At 40.8% G+C, this 18,919-nt stretch overlaps 1 protein-coding gene across 2 annotated transcripts; it reads right to left on the minus strand.

The window, feature by feature from the left end:
• Nucleotides 1–873: 873 nt before the first annotated feature.
• LOC107189851 lies at nucleotides 874–12,448 on the minus strand. 2 transcript variants are annotated; one of them, XM_015578527.1, is made up of 4 exons: nucleotides 12,155–12,448; nucleotides 2,184–2,269; nucleotides 1,898–2,060; nucleotides 874–1,186 (listed from the first exon to the last, which is right to left on the minus strand). In XM_015578527.1, exons 1-4 carry the CDS (start codon nucleotides 12,161–12,163, stop codon nucleotides 1,061–1,063), a joined length of 384 nt encoding a protein of 127 aa, XP_015434013.1. In that variant the 5' UTR covers nucleotides 12,164–12,448; the 3' UTR covers nucleotides 874–1,060. The 2 variants fall into 2 exon arrangements, with proteins under 2 accessions (XP_015434013.1, XP_015434012.1); XM_015578526.1 differs by having other exon boundaries at nucleotides 1,898–2,087.
• Between the last annotated feature and the right edge of the window lie 6,471 nt (nucleotides 12,449–18,919).

Below are 18,919 nucleotides of genomic sequence, written 5' to 3' on the forward strand. Positions count from 1 at the left end.
ACCATCTGCAGTATCTATACCAAAGTCTCCATATCGAAATTTTAGAACCATACTTAGACGTTAGTTTGAACATTAATGAGTAAGGTAATGTATATCGAATATACGTGTCTTGTGATACTATATGTGTAGATAAGATGATGAAAAAGAGAAATATTATTATTAACGAATTATATATAACAGGGCGTTATAATAATATTCCATAGAAAACGCAAAAGCTTTTTATTCAGTCTAATGTTTTCATCGATATTTTGCGTAATAAAGACATAGTAATAACAATGAAATAAACACCTTGCGATAAAATGCACACTGATCATCAAGATGCAAAGAACAGTTTTTGTTCGTAAGGAAGTAGGAGTTACTTGTTGGTTGCAAGCACTGCGAACGTACTGTATATGTAAATAAACTGAGTGTCACGTCTGATAACTACATAAATTCATGAATTTATTGTAGAACTTGTAAAATTTCAAAATATTAAGATGTACATGTCACTTGCTTCACGTAATCGCATGTTATATGTACATTCACACACTTGAAACACATATAAAGAATGCACGAAACTTTCTAGAAACAAATATTTTTTATTGACTCTGTATTTTCACGTTCGAACATAACGAGGACAGTTTTGTGTAATCGTCTTAAGTCCGTTTATGTACAAGAGATTCAGCTGGTGGTCACATTTAGTGAACTGGCACCGTTCGCAACGTCAATTTCGTACTTTCTTTTCGGTAGGACAGTCGAAGGAATTGCTGCGAACTTCAAATGTATTTTCTGATGCTTCAGCACATAATGTATTGTTAATAACGTGGATACAATATTTCAATCATATCTCAGTTCGGAAATAATGAGATCGGACTAAAGGGAAGACACATGAGTGGGTACAACCGGATGGAAGGTAAAGGTTTTGAAAGGGGAAAGAGAAAGACAGCGAGGGGGCGAGGGGAGGAGTTTTATTCGACGTGAACAGTATAGAAAGAGGGCAGAAAACACACATTTCAGAAAGTTCGATTAATGAAAAATGTTCGCACAAGTCGAGCAAATATTTATTTCCTGATCAGTCCATTTAATAGTTGCTGTCCGAAGATTCCAATTCTGATAAAAAGTTCTCCATTAAGGGTGGCCTTCGTTCATCCATTTCATTGTTCCTTTGTCTGTGGCGTCCCATGTACGTAGCGTCCTTCGGCGGATCCTACGGTAAGAATCAAGAAATTTGAAACTCCTTCGATGTTCAGTGCCTTTTTCGTCGACTATCTTTATCTTAATATTATGTTCACTGTAACAAATCCCGTACGTTTGCAGCTAGATTTTATTGAATGTTCATTTAATTTTATAGAAGTAGGTCAATACCAGTTACTTTTTTCTAAAATAGACAAAGTTGACCTCTGCTTGCCATACATGAAAGTTCAAAATGTTGGTCGAAGTTCACTCCAACGAAAGTACACATACGGGGCATATATGCATGTATATTGGTTCGTTATTGGTTATACAGCCGACAAGAGAGTGATTTTTTATGAAAACAAATCGATCGAAAGTCTGCAATAAAATTTCTCCATACAGGGCTATGTTTCCGAGAAAATCAACTTTAAATGTTTATCTAACTACAATCCTACTGTAATAAATGCAAATATAACATAGTTTATACTTTCACATATAAGAATAATACAGAAGAGAACAAAACGCTACCGTAATGTAACGGTCAAATATGAACGTCGAATATTATTCTCGTATGTTTCACGAAGAATCATTCTTTTCTCAGTTATGCCACCGACAATAGGACCACTTCGCACGTTCCGTGTCACAGCGATCATGATATACCGACGTCAAGTCCACTCGTACCGGGTATGTTAGGTACTCAAAATTTCGCATCCTCGAATGTAATTGAAACTAGAACATGACTTACGTTATCAAGGAGAGTAATCAAGAGTCTCGACTTCGACAGTGGAATATAAGGAATACGGTGTCTGTCCTCGAATTCCCTGATGCAGTTTACGTTTCCTTTACTTCCGTCGCAACCTGATCCGTATATGGTCGGGAACATCGCGCGTTTCCTCGACATTGTACCTCTGCAGGTTTGATGGAACGGATACAGCCTACATGGTTTGGAAAGAACGCGTATTTCGTTGTTAGCACCGACGAAACAATAACACGCAGATGTTCTATAATTAAGATCGCGCACGTGTACTTACTCGCAGTCCACCCTTTCGCCTCGGACATGGAAATAGCAGAGAAGAATAGCGAGTACGACAATACATCGTTGGATATACACCACTGCCTGGAAACATAATTTCGAAGACTATTAATTCACACAATTATTCAACGAGTGTGAAAGTTTTATCGGTTTGAGAGTATCAAAATATGAGAGTTATTTCTAACATTTTTATTCAATATTCCTGTTTCTCTATAGTCTCTGTATAATTCTACGGTTCTCTTTCACCCTTCCCTCAATTATTCAATATTCCTGTCATAAAATCGTGTCACAGAAGGGCCATCAATTTCCGCTTGAAAAACAGAACGAATCCATTCTAAAATGATGTTACCTTGCATTTGATAATACAATAGAGCTTTGTGTCTCTCTATTAGTTCGGATGTGGGAGGCTCTACTGTGCTCACAAGGAATTCTCTATTACGAACTGTTTAAAACACCCTAATCCATTACCTATTAGAGCTACAACAGTTAACCTACTAAGCGTTTCTAACGAGCACCTACCACAAGAGGCTATTGGTGGGGGTGGTTGAGAGTATTTTCTTAAACTCAAGATTTTCACCTTACGCCAGATCTCGCTTGGCTGTAAAGCCAAATAAACTTCTCCGTCGCAAATAAAGTATATTATTAATTTTCAAAGTGTATTTAATTTTACGCTGGTATTACAACGCAACTGATCAATAGGTGTCCCGTAAATTCGATCGTAACGAAGGACACTGTCGCCAAGTTTCACGCGGCTCCGGCGTGTTTGGCTTGCCAACCTGTCACCAAGTCACATGTTCATTCAAAATCGATATCAGATCTCCCATTTATTTCGAACGCTACGCTGGAGGCGGATAGAAAGAACGGCAGTGGTTCCGCGGTTGCATCAGCCAATTTGAGCCAAGTTGTTCTCGATGCCACTCGCGGTCTTGTTATTCGCCAGCGAGTCATCCTGTGCGGTGGCGCTTAACAATACGTAGTCAGCGGATCGGAAAACACCGTGGACAGAAACGGGTGGGTGGACGGTTGGGATTTAGGCGGGTCCGGCGTGTTTATGGCGAGCGGAGGGATGATTTGCGGTTGATAACGAGGCACACACGTAACTTTTGCATCCTCACGTCGAAACAAACGGTCAGAGTTACGAGATCCGAACCCAAACCCACCGATCTTCCGTTTTCGAGCGTCTTTGAAAGTTTCACGTCAATCCCGGGCGCATAACAGGCGATTCGACGATAAACTTTGGGAACTTAGGAAACGCGCGTGACATTTACGGCTGCTATGTTACGCTCTGAAAACATCCTTGGTTTTTGTTCCTTTTGTATTGTGCTGTGATTTTACGTGTGCAGTGAACGTCCCACGTGGCCGGGGCAGCCGTTGTGTCTTTAAATTGGTTCAAGGTAGACGACCAATGTTTCGAGGTGAAGTTATGCGAGAAAACTAGACGCTTCCCATTCTTGTACTCGTTTAATGCATTTCTGGGCAATCGTGCAGTTTCAGAGCACAAGACACTCGAAGTTATTGTTCTAAATTCCAGGCAACGTGATCTCTAGATTGCGGGTTTTATGCATTTATAGCATACAGATGTATGTGTAGTATAGTAAAGGACAAAAATTCGATTGAATTTAATACGCTTTTTATTTTATTTTTATCCCATTAAAATTCCTGAGAAAGGAAAGAATTGTCTATTTTTACTCTTGTTTTCAGAAATCACTTCATAAAGTCTCATTTTGCATAAAAATACGCAGTCTAGTGATCTCTATTGCTACTTAAAGAGCTCATAATTAAACATTTCCAATCGGTTTCCGATTCTAATCCGAATCACTTAATCAATTTCCACTGTGCGCGTGGTGTTTCCAGGGAGGATATTGCAAGAAATATTTCGGCGCGGTGTGTAGGTGTATAAACCAAATATGGTTCGTGCGTGTATCGAGCGCAAAAAATCATTAACACAAATATTCTTGACGCAAACAAAATCGTTTATCACTGATTGGTGACGGTGGAAGACTAATGCAATTTGTTTACCGTGCACGCCAAAGAAAAGTATACAAACAAGGTAAGTAGTAATTCTGTAAAAACAATGTCGACTATGAATAAGCAACGTATGTGCGCATATAATATTATTATTATTATTATTGTCTACATAACCTCCCTCTTAACATTACCGTTCCTACATTATTTTCCACTTACTTTGCATTCTCTTTTAGTTTTCTTCTATTATTTCGTAGTATTTGTAATAAAGCTATATTATCGTACTTACTAAAAATATAAAACAAGATACAGGTAATTAAACGGTGAGGTATTACGAGACTTCCGTAATGAAACATCATAAATTCAACAGAAAGTGGAATAAAACAAATGTTTCATTCGCCTCGTTTAAGCGTTGTGTCAGAATTTAAATAAAATTGTTCGTATTAAATGTTGGACTATAGCAAGTTTCAGATAATCACGTATATGCTATGAAATCCGTAATCATATCCATAGTATCGCAAATAGGTGATTTAACGTAATTGGCTACAGCGTTCAAGTATTTTATTTTCATTTCGAATATGTATCAGGTGTCGGAGCGATTCCCATTTAGATTTCAACGTGCGTCTCGCGAGAGATCGTTCGAAGGAACGTACGTCGTTGACCCGATCGTTATCGATTGAACGATGAGCCCATCGAACGACAGACAATAGACAGGCCTGTTATCGCGGTACGCGAGATAACTCTTAACGCGTCTTCCGGGCGCTTTCTTCGACGATTTTGCATATAATCGAAGCTCAGGGCTCCGATACCGGATTATCGACGCGAAAATAAGCTCGTCGTCCCGCATATTAACTAATTCTCAAATCGGGACTCGTACAATTTCGCCCGACGACGAGGTCACACGCGTGACTTTCAAGCCCTCCTACACTTTTGCTTCTTTCACTTCCGTTTTTCGTCTCTTAAACGCTTCTTAATGGACCGCTAACGCGATAATAACGTCGGTTTCTTGTCACGATCTACGTAGCGAGAAAGGCTGATTATTTCTGCACGTGGTATTCGTTCACCCATAGCCACCGTTCCACAACGTCCGTGTATTAATTCAGAATTCATCAAAGGAACCGCTGGACGGGATATAGATAGTAGGTGGTGACGAGACCGTGCAATAACATTGCACACGGTTAATTTTCGTTAATTGGTGGCTACCCTAATTACGCAAATTATGCAAATGGATTGCTGATCAACGTACACGCGAAAAAGCTTCCCCGTTCGACCGCAACGATTCATGTTTCGGTGTTTCTCCGTTCTCCGTGAATTCGTGGCACAAGGTAGCAGAGTCAATAACAAGAATTCGTATAATTCTATCGTTTTTAATACGTATCTTCTATTTAAGCGTTCGTTGTTGTCAATTGGCTTGAGAATCGTTTCTCATACAATATATTTGACGAATTAGGCGTTGAAAGATCTCAAAAAGTAATAATATATGAAAATTTTCTATGCTTTCGAATATGAATAGAAAAATGATTTAAAACTATATTAATTCAAGATTGTACGACAACAGACAATAGGAGACAAAGGAGGAAACAAGTGATCGAATCTTTGCATGAACTTGCTAAAACGTATCGCTATACGTAAGGTCGACACAAATAATAAATTCTCAAAACAATATTTCTACGCTACGCTGTTCATTTTATCGTGTAATCTGGGTAAATTTTGCGACGCGTGTTACATAATTAGCTGGCTCGTGCATCCCATTGTATCTATCGACATTGTTCTTCGGTACGAGATGAAGGGTAACGTCCGCGGGTTTCAAATTAAAAAAGACTGCAGAAGCTTCAAAAACGAGTTTATGGTTACATGCTCGGACTTGTCATTGTATATTTGCCCGTTTCACACGGAGGTTGCATAGCGTTATCAGACACGGGCTTCGCGTTCCCGCCTCTATTTCTTCATTAACACATTAACCACCACCATATGGTTTCGAAAACATTCGTCACAGACCACTGTATAGGTTACCATCGTTCTCTTCAGTGTAATGTTCTTAGTTTATCGATCAGATACTAATACATAAATGAATAACACAAAGTGTAGGTGAATATTTCAAAACATACATACGCTACTGGCAAAAATGATTGCGTCACTGGAGCACTAGCAAAAGATTGTCGAACTCCAATGTTCCATAACTTTATTAATATTCATCAGAATTTGTTTCACCGTTTAATAATGTTCGACGAGTATACTCGTCATGTGAAGAAAGAAATTACCTTTTGCTATGAAAATTGAAATTTTAGTAAAAATTGATAACGGCACATGGCCACTAGTTTTTTGAAATATTTTATGTTCGTTGCCGAGGAGCCTTCGATCACTCATCGAGGATTTACTGTATTCTGCTTTTATGAACGAATTAACCCTTATACGACGAATGTAAGGTCATTTTTTTACCCATCTGTAGCCATTGCGGTATTTCTTGTAATTATATATAAATGTAACATATGAACTTTAAAATATACATAAAATGTTACGCCCAATTCTTTTTTGAAACCCACGTTCAACGGAAATTCCGTTACGGGTTAAACTGACCCTGAATTCGACTGTCCCATACCATTCAGCTTCCGAGGTTTGAGATGTGTAGGAGACAGTGCGGCTTCCGAACAACAGGTGATCTTGCTCAATAGCTAAATCAACGTACGAGTCAATTGAACTGCCATCGACTTCCGTTACTACCCTCTACTCGAATCGTCAAGTCTGCCGTCGAACGAGGAAAAAAGTTCGTTGGCCCGTCGGCAGCGGTTCGTTTAATTTAATTTAATTCGAAGTGTGCGCTCGGTCCTGCCATCGATTAAACCTAATGTAAACACCGGTACCGGTAGCAATCCGTACAGGAAAATTAATTATCGAGGATACATTTTTTCCCCCTCCTGTTCGTTGTTTGTTCGGGGGACGCCACGCATTATCGACTAATCGAACGTTATAAGAATAATGCCCAAGGTCTGCGCGACTCTCCTCGGAGGCTGTTGTTCAGGTCACGTCGGATAATCCCGCGGTACTACGTCTCGTTCCCCACGGTACACGCAGTTAACCTTCTTGTCTTTCGACGAAAAGCTCCAGGCGAAGGAAAAGACAGCTCCAGGTCGCTTATCAACTTTGAAAAACGGGGAGGCCTAAACGCGAAGTATAAAATTTGCCCTTCGCGAGAAGACACGCCCCTGCGTTCAAGCAAAACGGTATATCTACTCCTCATGAAAATTCCCATTCGCGACACGGGGATCGCTTACCCGGGAGGGATGTTGCGATAATATATTTAATAACGATCCATATGAAACCACGACGGGAAACGTATCGATGATAGGAACTTTTTTCTCAAAGCAACGAACCGCCTCTCGTTTTCTTTGATACAGATTTTTTTCTGTAACGTTCACGTGTCATTCGGAATCCGATTACCTAAAGCTTTTTGTATCTGGTTACATTCACGCGATCATTACCGCGGCAAGGCTCGACACGCCAGTGTAATTCGTGGGCTCGTAAAACTGGACGTTCGCACCCGCGGAGATTTTCCCGGCCCACGCGCTCCATATAGCACCGTACATCCTAAGGACGTCCGTTTCATGTCCAGTTTATATTCGAATGTCTTACGTCTATTTTGGACATCCCTAGGACGTTCGTAAGATTTAAATTTCGGATGTTCTAGAAACGTCCGTCCCAAAAGTCCTACGGATGTTCTCAAGACTTAAATTTTGGATCGAAAACATATTAAAGCGAATATTAATTTGGCATACATTTCAGTAACTCTCCAAACTAAATGGTAAGAGGCCTTCCTTCAACCTCACATTTTCCCCTAGCGGAAGCAGAGTATGCTCGTCGGTGTACGTGCTCTTTTGTTTATAGTTGTTTTTCGTTTACTCAGTTTTCCGAAATAATGCTGCCTCAAATAGAGACCTAGTTATTTAGTTAGGAACATGTTCTCCCGGGAGAGAAAATAGAGACCCAACCCAGACCTCCAATAGGGAATCTCGTTGTTAGCCAATCTGCGTTAAAATATAATTCTTTTCCATGAAAGTCAACTGGGAATACGGTTTGGCGACCGTAAAGGTAATACAGTTCGAAAAATGTTCTTGAGGCTACTATCAGCACGGTTGAATGATGGTTTACGAACGGGACGACGCCATCCGCGATAGTAAAGCGTCTAGACCGGATACTAGAGGTTGTAGAACAGATCACAGGAGCAAGGAAGCGTGGCGACAGCTCAAGAGCTGATAAAATAATTTTCTCCACTCTCGATCATTGTTCTCAATCGAACCATTCTTCTTGTGCGCACAATCAAATGGACATATGATAGAAGGGTAAATAATCAGAAGCGGAGGACGAAGGACGGAGAACGCGAGGAAAAAGCTGGAGAGGGCAAGAGAGGCATGAACGCGCGATTTAACTCACGGCTGGGATGTGGGACGCCCTGGCGTCTCTCTGTCTGGTGGCATAGAAAAAGCTCTTCACCCTTTTCACTCTATTCCCCCCTCGTTCTGCGTTTGGTTCGCGATACTGCGGCTTTTCGAATCCCGATCCTCCGCTATCCGCACTATTTCATCGCGGATTCATTTCTCCCAAGTTGATTCGAAGTAAAATTATGAAAGTAAATTATTAAAGTAAATTGCTGGTCCAAAAACGGATGTACAAGTTAACGTTTTAAGAGATATATTCATATTCTTAACTGGAAAAACTTAGGTAAATCTATTTTATCATTTATCCATGTACTATTTTCTACCGATTCGGCGTAATATTAGCCTAAAGCTCGTGTCCACACCGCATGTTTACGTGCACAGATCGGCGCAATAAACACGCTACTACTGTCACAATTATTATTACACTGCACGATTTTCGTTTGGCATTAATTCAATTTCAACGAAACGTAATCCCGAGAAGAGACGACGAAGACACACGAATCCATAAATCCCAAACATCCTATCGCCAAACCGTTCCTCCCGTGTTTCGACCGATCAATCCTTCCGAACGGATTGTTTATAATTACCGTAGAAGCCAGGAAACGGGACAGACAGTCGGACAGAAATACGGTCGTAAAAAGTTACGGCGAAAGGCATTGATGAATACCTAACGAGCAGATAGCTTTGCACGTGAAAATCCCCCGGCTACAGCGCCGGGGCCAGTTAATTTAAATCGTTCGCGCTTCGCTCGACATTTGAGCAAATCACTTTATGCATTTCCTGGCGACTAACCTGCATCCAACGAACCGTTTCCTGCTCCTGGATCCTTCGATCGTTACCCCGAATAAAAGCCAGTGACTGCGGGAACCGTGGCAATAATTTCTCAACGATGTCAGATTTATGAAGTTACAAGCTCTCGATCGTTATCGCTTCCAATAGCCGAGGTAAAGTATAAATTCTCTCGGATAAACCTCGTCTCACGTTCGAGATACTGTACCCGCACGAGCAAACTGGGATTCCATTAGGGGAAAAAGTGGCGTAGAAGAAAACTCTCCTACTACTTGGTAAATATGAGTGACGTAGGCGAAGGGCCTCCTACTATTTAGTTTTAGCAATTACTGAAATTTATGCCAAATTAACATTCGGTTTAACATTTATTTCAGTACCTGAAATAAATTTTAAGAAATGGTAGGAAGCTCTTTTCTTACGCCACTTTTTCCCCTAGCGGAAGAAGAGTTTGCTTTCGAATGTACCCTCACGAGCAAACTCGGTTTCCACTAGGGGAAAAAGTGACGTAGGAGAAGGGTATCCCAGCACTTACGAAATTTATTTCGAGTACAGAAATAATTGTTAAAAACCGAATATTAATTTGGCATAAATTTCAGTAACTTCCAAAACTAAATGGTAAGGGGGCCTTTCGCCAACCTCACATTTTCTCCTAGCGGAAGCCGAGTTTGCTCGCGAGTATACAAGACGCTCGCGGGCAGGTATCTTTTACAGTCACGATGCAAGACGTACAATATTATTTTGCGAGCAGTCGTTTTGTCGTATTTAACCAGGTTCCGTGTGTCCCTTTGCCACTGCCCCGGTAGATCCACCATTCAAGATCGCCCCAAGGGTTCGCGAAGTGGGCGAACCGATGAACCGCTTCAGCAAACTGTTGCCGCGGTGAAGTTTAACCGGTCCACTTTGTGCGAGTGATTTTATTTGAGTTCGTGAATGCCGATGATTCTGAACGCTGAGGTTCATTCTTTTTTCAACCAGCGGTGCGTACCATTGCTTGTGGCGGGAACATCAGTATCGAACGAATTAGCTAGAAGCTTTTAGTAATTGTTAACAATTTGATTGAAATAAACGGCTTTTAAATTTTTCTTACGCGAAATTGTACGGCAAAGGTAATAAATTAATCGTACACTTTTGTATGTTGTAATCCGTTAACTGAATGATTTTTGAATATAGATGAAGTGGATTCATCTAACGAAGATCCTGATGCAATTTTTACCAGAATTGGGCACAATTTTATTCGAATAAACCATAATGCAATATGGTCGTATGGTCGTCAATAAGATCGTCATTCTGACCTATAAGTACTTAATGGGATTAAATAATTATTCACCACGTATCTGCATATTAAAGAAAAAATATAATTTTATTATAAAACTTAGAATTTCTTTTTGGTTCTATTTTTATCTTCTAACTCTTTATCTAGATAATGAATTTGCCTACCTCTGATTTATACTGATTTAGATACTATGACAAAATGAAATCGATGGACACGGTAAATAAACAAATAAAGTTAAAAAGTAACTCATCATCCTTGGTTGAGAAGTTAATGTATCCGCTGTCATGGTTAACCAAAAGGTACAGTAGGCCGATTTAATAATGACGGTAACAACGCAAATACAATCTCTCACGTTCGTGGCCAACGATCTCTCCTTTTTTTATCGTCCATTATTTCCCACGATCCTCCGGTGAGACTTCAGTGCGTTCTTCGCGACTCTGTGACTTCACCTGTGCGCCCACGGTGAATTACGGCAGGGTATACTTTATCTCTCCATAACGTTCTTCCGAGTGAGACTCGTTCGAGTCTAGACCGTCCGGCGAAATGGAAATAAACAGTTCGAAATTTTCCGGTATCGAATAAATAACGATTGATCATCGGGTTTTACGATCCTCCCAAGAGGACGAGGTGTTTCCCCGACAATACCAGAGTATGATTGGCTTTTCCACAACGCCATCCCCGTAGATAAATACGTCTGTCTATCGAATACGACCGAGTTGACTCGGGAAAAACGAGCGCGCGCGTAACACCTTTTAATCCGCCGTTTCGTGGAAATCCTATTGTTTCAACTGGAGTCCCGATCAAACTCAGACATCGGTCTCTCGCGCTCGTAAACACCGATACCATCCCGTTCACGGTAATCCGTTTCCGAAGAAGGAAAAAAAAAAACGAAAGACGGGTGGAATGTTTGCATTGGCCGTTACTCTATGTCACACCTCTGTTTCCCTTCTCCCTTATCTCCAACGGCTACTTTAAACCGAATTAGGTGTGCCACCGCGTATACACCTCCTAATATCGTCTACCCGTCGACCGATACACTGACCCGATCTTAACGTGATAATACAACAAGAACGATCTTCAATCTTCCTCGACGTTATTCCGTATGTTCGACGACGTTAACCAGTTCGCTACCAGCGTCACATATGTGTGACGCTCAAAGTACCATGTCAGCATACTTTCTTAGATAAAAAAGGGAATAGATTTTGCAATATTCACCTACATTTCGGGTCAGTAATTGTCTCCTTTTTGTGTATTTTTAATTTCCGATCAAAAAGTTACGAATATCCCATTGAATAGAATATTGAAAATCTAGCATAGTCTGTGACGAACATTATCGAAGTAATGTGCTGGTAGCGAACTGGTTAACGCCGTCTTGTTAATACGTGTACGTCTTGTCGTCTGGTGTTATCGCGAGATTCTCGACCGCGCGAGCAATCTGCACACCGACGGACAAAAGGCACACTCACGGTAACGAGAGAAAAATAACGTGGTAATGTGTGGAGCACTCACCGTTGTCATGTCTAGAGTGTTGTCGAAGGTCGAACAAATACCCAGTCTTCTGTTCTTCTTCCCCGTGCTGTCTTCGGTCGAGAGGGGGTGTACTCGACTCGGTGGTCGCACCAACCAACTGGAGGAACTCCTCGACGTCGACGGGTGCTCTCGGATCTGAACCCACGAGGCGATCACGAGGCAGCAGTACGGGTGGTTTCGGGTTCGAACGAACGACGGTGGCGGTCGCTTCTTTGCGGATCGTACGTGCAAGGAGAGGGGGGTTGTTTGGTACCACCGTGAGCTTAGAGTTTGGAGGTCAGAGGGCGAGTGATTGGTGGAGCTTGCGCGGGCCACATTTATACTGCAACCACTCACCCCTCTTCGACGATCGTCTCTCTTCCGTACCACCAAGAGGGACCCCCCCCCCCCCCCCCCCAACGGCCGCCCCGTATGTATTGTACACCCTCTGTCTCATTACGTCATTGGAGCTAGTCTCCACCCAGAACGATGATATCACAGAAAACGCCCGTCGATGAAACTGGCGACCCCCGCGAAACCGACGAAAAACTGCTTTCGGAATACATAGCGCCCGGTGGCCACTTACCGCAGACTCATGAATGAAAGTTCGTGAATGGAGCACCGGCTGGGATGGGAACATCCAGGATCGTGTCGTACGAGAGACACCCCGAATAACCGTATAAACGCGATCTTGTTAACTTATACGCGCCTATAATGGTACCTGTTTCGCCACGCTGTTTTCAAATTGGTCGATTGACTTCACAAATACATGAGCGTTTTTCACCTTGTTTTGAATAAATTGAGGCGGATGCACCTGTCAATAAACATGTACCAGGGACTGAATATTATGTATGAAAAATCGGTTACAAATGTACATTTACTTAATCATTGGTGTAATCTGTATTGCTTCTCAAAATTTAATTAGATATATTTTTTCCATTTTTCCAATTGAAATCTATACGTTACAAAAAGGTATAGATGTTAATATTATTATTTAAAATTCGACATTAATAGGTACAAAATCTGTGAAGTGTTTATTCTCTGGTGTGTTTACCCTAAGTTATATTACAAATATTGTAATGTAAGAATTCTGTTTAGGCCTAAGGGCATAAAAAGACGTTACAATTAAACAAAATATTTATATTAACCGTAAAACTATCTTAAATTATTCATTAAAAATTTTTAATAATGATCGCTCGCATCCATACCAATAATCTGTACAAAATTTGACAAAATCGCTGCGATTTTGTTGTTCCTTGGTCACACGTTCGTGTCCATTATTTTCTTAAAAATACAAATCTGTCAAATAGACCTGCACGAACGGTGTAAAATTGGAAGGATATACGTCATTTGTCTAATCAGTTTTATCAACGAATTTTACGGAACATCTGAATCTCTGACCATGTCCACGGGTCACCGACGCGAATCACGTCCTCTGTCACTGATGGATTGATGTTACAGCGTATTGTTTTTAACCAGATTAGAAGGGCGACGTATTCCCGAGAAACGTCACTGCCTGTAGATTTTCGCGGGCCGTGATTGAAGGGAAAAGTTACGCCTGCAAACATAGCTCGCCGTAGCAAAGACAGTTTTCTCGACACAATGCGTGCCAGCAAGCTCGGAGAAATGGTCATCGTTTAAATGATCACACTTGTGCGAGTCCTGCCCACGAGAGATCACGTTTATCTTCTTTATGGAACATGTACAAACTGTGAATTCCACCCGTAGAGATCTACAGTTTGCTTCAGTAATAATAGTAATGACTAATGCGCCATTGCAACTATTACTTCTTCACGGTGGCGAATGAGCGGGATTTCTGCAATGCTGATGTTGGAATAACCTGTTCCGAATAGTTGCTTAAAATACCGTGATGACTATAGTAAATCACATAGGCATATAGCGTAACAGTAGAAAGAAAGAAAAGATCGCGGAGATGAAGAAAAAGATCGAAGAAAGAGTGATAGAAAGAGGAGGAATTATGTTTACGGAGCGTAAAGAGCGTCAGGGAACGTACACTACCGCTCATAAGTATTAGGACATCTGGCCTAACAGAAAAAAATGTGATGTTTCATAAGAATTTTATACTTTAAGCTACGTTTCTAATACCATAAGTTATCAATTGAGGTTTAATATCTCCCAAACAATTATTATGTGAAATTTTCAACAATTTCGTAATGACTTCTAACATTTCCTACATATTCGGTAAGTGTCCTAATATTTATTAGCGGGAGTGTATGTCAGATGGAATAGCGTTATAATAATAATAAAAATATTTATAGATACATAAGACAGTACGAATTTAAATGTGTGATTGAAAGGTATAGATTATAAATAAATCCAACAAGCAATGCCTCGTGAGTTTTGAGCTCTTAGAAACCAATGTAAATATTAGTATAGAGACGGTAATTTCATCAATCTGCAGGTATACCAAATACTAGTACCTCGTGAACAAGACAATAAAGTTAAAAGATCCATCTCTGCCTGATATTTGTCCAACTTTTCGAATGTTTCGAATACTTCGAACAGCAGACGAGATTAAAGGCGAAGGACATGGTCGATACACACATCAAGTTCATCCTGTTATTCGTCTGTAGGCGTTGAATGGTACCTATACCCACAAACAGCGCCGCAACATCGAACGTTGAAGCGGTTTCGTAGAAATAATGCCGCGAAGCTGCGTTTTGAGATATGAATGGGAGGCGGAGGGAACATCGGAAAGGTTACTCTCGCAATCTTTGGATACGATTGCGATTGATTTTTAGACCACACCAATACCGTGTTTCGATGTATTGAGATCTTCACGGACACGTCCGAGCGAATAAAAGAAACTTTCTCTGTTCTTTTATTTGTTTTTTCTGATCTCCTCCTTGCATTTTCCCAGGCATTGTTCGTGATTCTCATTTGCCGACGGTATCGCGTGAATTCAACTATCCAATCAATCAAGTTGTCCAACTAATAATTAATTTTATTGGCCAGAGTTCGACGTTGCGTCCTCGCAGCGGACACCGTTATAAAATTAAGAAGTTTCCCACCGATCGTAGAACGCCCAGACGATCGAGTTCCACTTTTGACCAATGATTTCTAGCGAACCAGCGAGACTTTATATCAGTTTCGAATGGTCCACTCGAAGAAATTCCCGGCGACTATGGTTAACGAACGTAAGAATTACACGAGCGAGGGTTTTTTGAGGAATAATTAACCCACAACACCCGCGTGGGTCTCATTAAAAACGACAGGCAAGACTTGGCAGGCAGGTATCTGTTTAATGCGAAAAAAGCCGCCGTTCGCTTCGACTTGCCCCCCTTTTTTTTTTCTTTTAATTTTTCCGCATGACGTGCGGTTAAGGGAAGGCTCGCATTGTGAGCGAACGAGAGAGTACGTAACTTAAACATCGTGGCGAGGCCTGTTCGCGATATTCTTCGTGGATGATTCTTATTTCATTGTTGCGTTTAATACGACAGCTTCTACGAACAGTGTTCGTGCAGTCAAGTTTCTTGTGGTGAATTCATTAAACGGAAGAAATATATGAGGATAATAAAGTAACACATCACGACCTAATTGTACAATCTAAACTTAAACTTACATAATTTAATATTTGTGCTGCTAAGAGTCTATCGAAGTATGTAAAAAAAGATCTATCACAAGAAACATCAGCTTTTTGTTACCAATTGTTGTTTGTCACTTTAATAACATCACAGGATCTTGTTGATCTTAGATCAGAATACACAACTGGCACCGTTATTTACAACAGTTAACAAACGATTGTCTCGACCCGATCAACAAAATGATACTTCAAAGAGGACCGTTTAGGGCTGTTTCTATCTTCCCTCGATCTTACTGCTTCTCCGTTGAAACCACGTGGCCTACGCCAACACTTTGTTTCTGCCTCTGTCGGCAATAAGGAACTTTGTGGAACGTACCGTCACTTTCATGGAAGCAAAAACCATCAAATAAAGTGTTGTTCCTCCGGAGGATTGACGACTCGAGGTTGGTTTTTCTTTTCCCCGAAGAACAATCGTGCGATTCATAGGAAAGCCATGCCGATTTTATCGTACGATTTCGGTTTCGAGCAGCTACCCCTTGCGTGGGCGTTTATCTCCATTTACGTCCACGAATGAACTGTCCTAGGTCGGATCTCGTCATTTCACTTTTTTTTCTCGCTCGGTATCGCGTTGAAGGCCAATGAAATCGTAACGACCTTTCTTACTCCACCTTACCATCGCGCAACTTGAAAAAAAAGAAACCAAGACGAAGAAAGTGTAACGACCACCGGAGTCGGCTGCAATTAATTCGTAATTATCTAAAAGCAAAGAAACGAGGGGAGGACCAGGGGGGAACCAAAAAGAGGTTCACAGATAAAGAAATGAAGATCACGATGGTAGCATGGGCGTAGCCAAGGGGCACTTGCCCCCCCACCCCACCCTTGGACGGAAAAAAGTAGGGTTTTGCACTACTTTAGAAGAAAAAAATTGGACTTTGCTTCCCCTCCCACTTCCCAGAGGAAAAAAATTACATCCCCCCCCCCTTGACTGATAACCTGGCTACGCCCATGGATGGTAGCGAATCGAGTAGAAAGGGAGCGCGCGACTTTGAAGAGCCACGGCGGACGACAGACGTCGCGGCGCCTTCGCGGCGAAGGATCTGCGTAATTCGGTGTAATGTATTTATCAGCTCGACTGTTACGTCGCGCGAAACCGACTCCGTCGACGAGCGTCGCGAAAGAAAGTGTTCCACCGACTCGATGTCACTATCCTACGTCCATGGACCCAACGATGGTACAATTCGTGTCTGTACGTACATGTACCTAATATTCGATTAATGCTCATCGAAACCAACGATACTTGTTAAGTGCTTTGTATCGTTTAGCCGATCTGGAGACTTCTAACGAGCCACATACAAGGTTCGACACTGTACACTATCGCTCGTATGTGTTAGCACACCTGGCCTGTATGAAGAAAATGTGGTATTTCGTGAGAATCATATATTTTAAGCCACTTTTATTGAGTGTACAGGGTGGAGCAGCTAAATGGGATCACCTCCATATATGCCTTATTTATTGTTGAAATTTGAACAAAGTTTTCAGGACAAGATTCTTCTACTTTAAGGGACACGTGTAACGGTGGAATGAATTTTTTCTCAAGGTCATTTTTCTTACGAGATTTTAAGATCAGTATTATTTTTTGTAATGGAATCATAAATTTTTTTCGATATCCTTATTGAACGTGAAAAAAACAAATTCGACGGTCTTAGTAACCATACCATTCCGATCATTTAATCTCGAAATATATATTCCACCGTTATATGTGTGTCTCCCTTGAAATGGAGCAACTTTGTCTCGAGAAGTTTTCCCATACAGCAATAAATAAGGCAGATATTTAGCTGGTCCACCTAGCATATACTTATACACTTTATAACTATAAGTAATATACATGTATAGTATACTAGAGGATAAGTAATATCCCCTAATCAATATTTATTTTCGACTTTCAGTAATTTTGTAATGCCTTGTAACGTTTACTTGAACATATTCTTTGAGATTTCGATTGTACTTGGGATGCAACTTGGTTCAATTTGCTATATTCGTCAAAGAATTTAATGTACTTGAAATTACTAGATACTCGCTCTCTGCGAATAGTATCGAACCATATTTTGAACTTTTGGGTGATTCGTCGGTTACCAAGGTTTACCACAGAGAGAGAGAGAGAGAGAGAAATTTATTTGAACATCGGCCAAACGAATCGCTTCCCATTTCTTCTACATTTTTAACGATCGTCACGTTCAATCGTTACCTTTGAAACGAAATTCCCTCCCTTTTCTCAGCGTCTCGAATATTAAAGTAATCGTTTATCACCAACTGCAGCGGTTTCATTCCCTATTAACAGTTACGCAACATTTGGAAGCTTTGGGATTTCCTGCGAACTTCCTTCTCCGCCGTGCCTTATTCTCGTGTTACATTGAAACTCAGCCTGGAAACTTTTAATGCTTCTGTTAATTAGCTCCGATTCTGTACTCGGATATTCCATCGTGGCTTCGATGGTTCCCAGGGTCTACGAGGAATATATCATTAAACCGATAAAAAGATTGTTTGCGCAATCACAAAATCGATCGAGAAATAAACGACAATTTATGGAAATATACCTACAGAGGGCGGTACAGTCCTGAAATAGAATTTGATGCCTGACAATTGCCTTTGAAGATTTAATTAAACCGAGAAACTAAATTGAATATTAATCGGCTATTGTGTCTATTCATAATCTGTCAGTTCTACTTACACTAGGAACGACTGAAGAAACTCAATCTAGACTGTCGATTTATATTTTTGTGAAGAACAACTCCGTTGTCTAATAACTAGATTGCGGGTTTTATGCATTTGTAGGATACTCAGGTGTCTGCAATTTAGTACAGTAAAATGTTTAATGAAATTTAATGATGCTTTTATTTTACTTCGAATCTAAAAGAATCCTTAACAGAGTAAAAATATTTCTATCTGATTCCAATTTTTGTCAATTTATTCGGGTAAGTTTATATTTACGTAAACATACTTAGTCTATTAATAACGGACCTTCCTCTATTGTCCATAAATATAACGCTAATGGCTCTTGTATAATTCCATTCGACAACAAGCCGAAAAACGACCACTCGACCGAGTTCGGAACCACCCTGGCGTCTTCCGTTCGTGTCTTCTCTCCCCCCAATTTGCTGATCTATTCAGTGATCCTGACTTCTATCGCACGGCTCGACCAATTCTGTCCAATCACTACTCGA

Source organism: Dufourea novaeangliae, unplaced genomic scaffold (genome assembly GCF_001272555.1).
Source record: "Dufourea novaeangliae isolate 0120121106 unplaced genomic scaffold, ASM127255v1 scaffold173, whole genome shotgun sequence".
In the NCBI taxonomy this organism is placed as follows: Eukaryota; Metazoa; Arthropoda; class Insecta; order Hymenoptera; family Halictidae; genus Dufourea; species Dufourea novaeangliae.

Excerpts from the sequence above, each read along its gene's own strand:
- LOC107189851 (XM_015578526.1), bottom strand. Across the intron at positions 2,088-2,183 it reads GGCGAAAGGGTGGACTGCGA|GCTGTATCCGTTCCATCAAA; the intron begins GTAAGTACACGT and ends CAAACCATGTAG. Across the intron at positions 1,187-1,897 it reads TGATTACTCTCCTTGATAAC|GATCCGCCGAAGGACGCTAC; the intron begins GTAAGTCATGTT and ends TTCTTACCGTAG.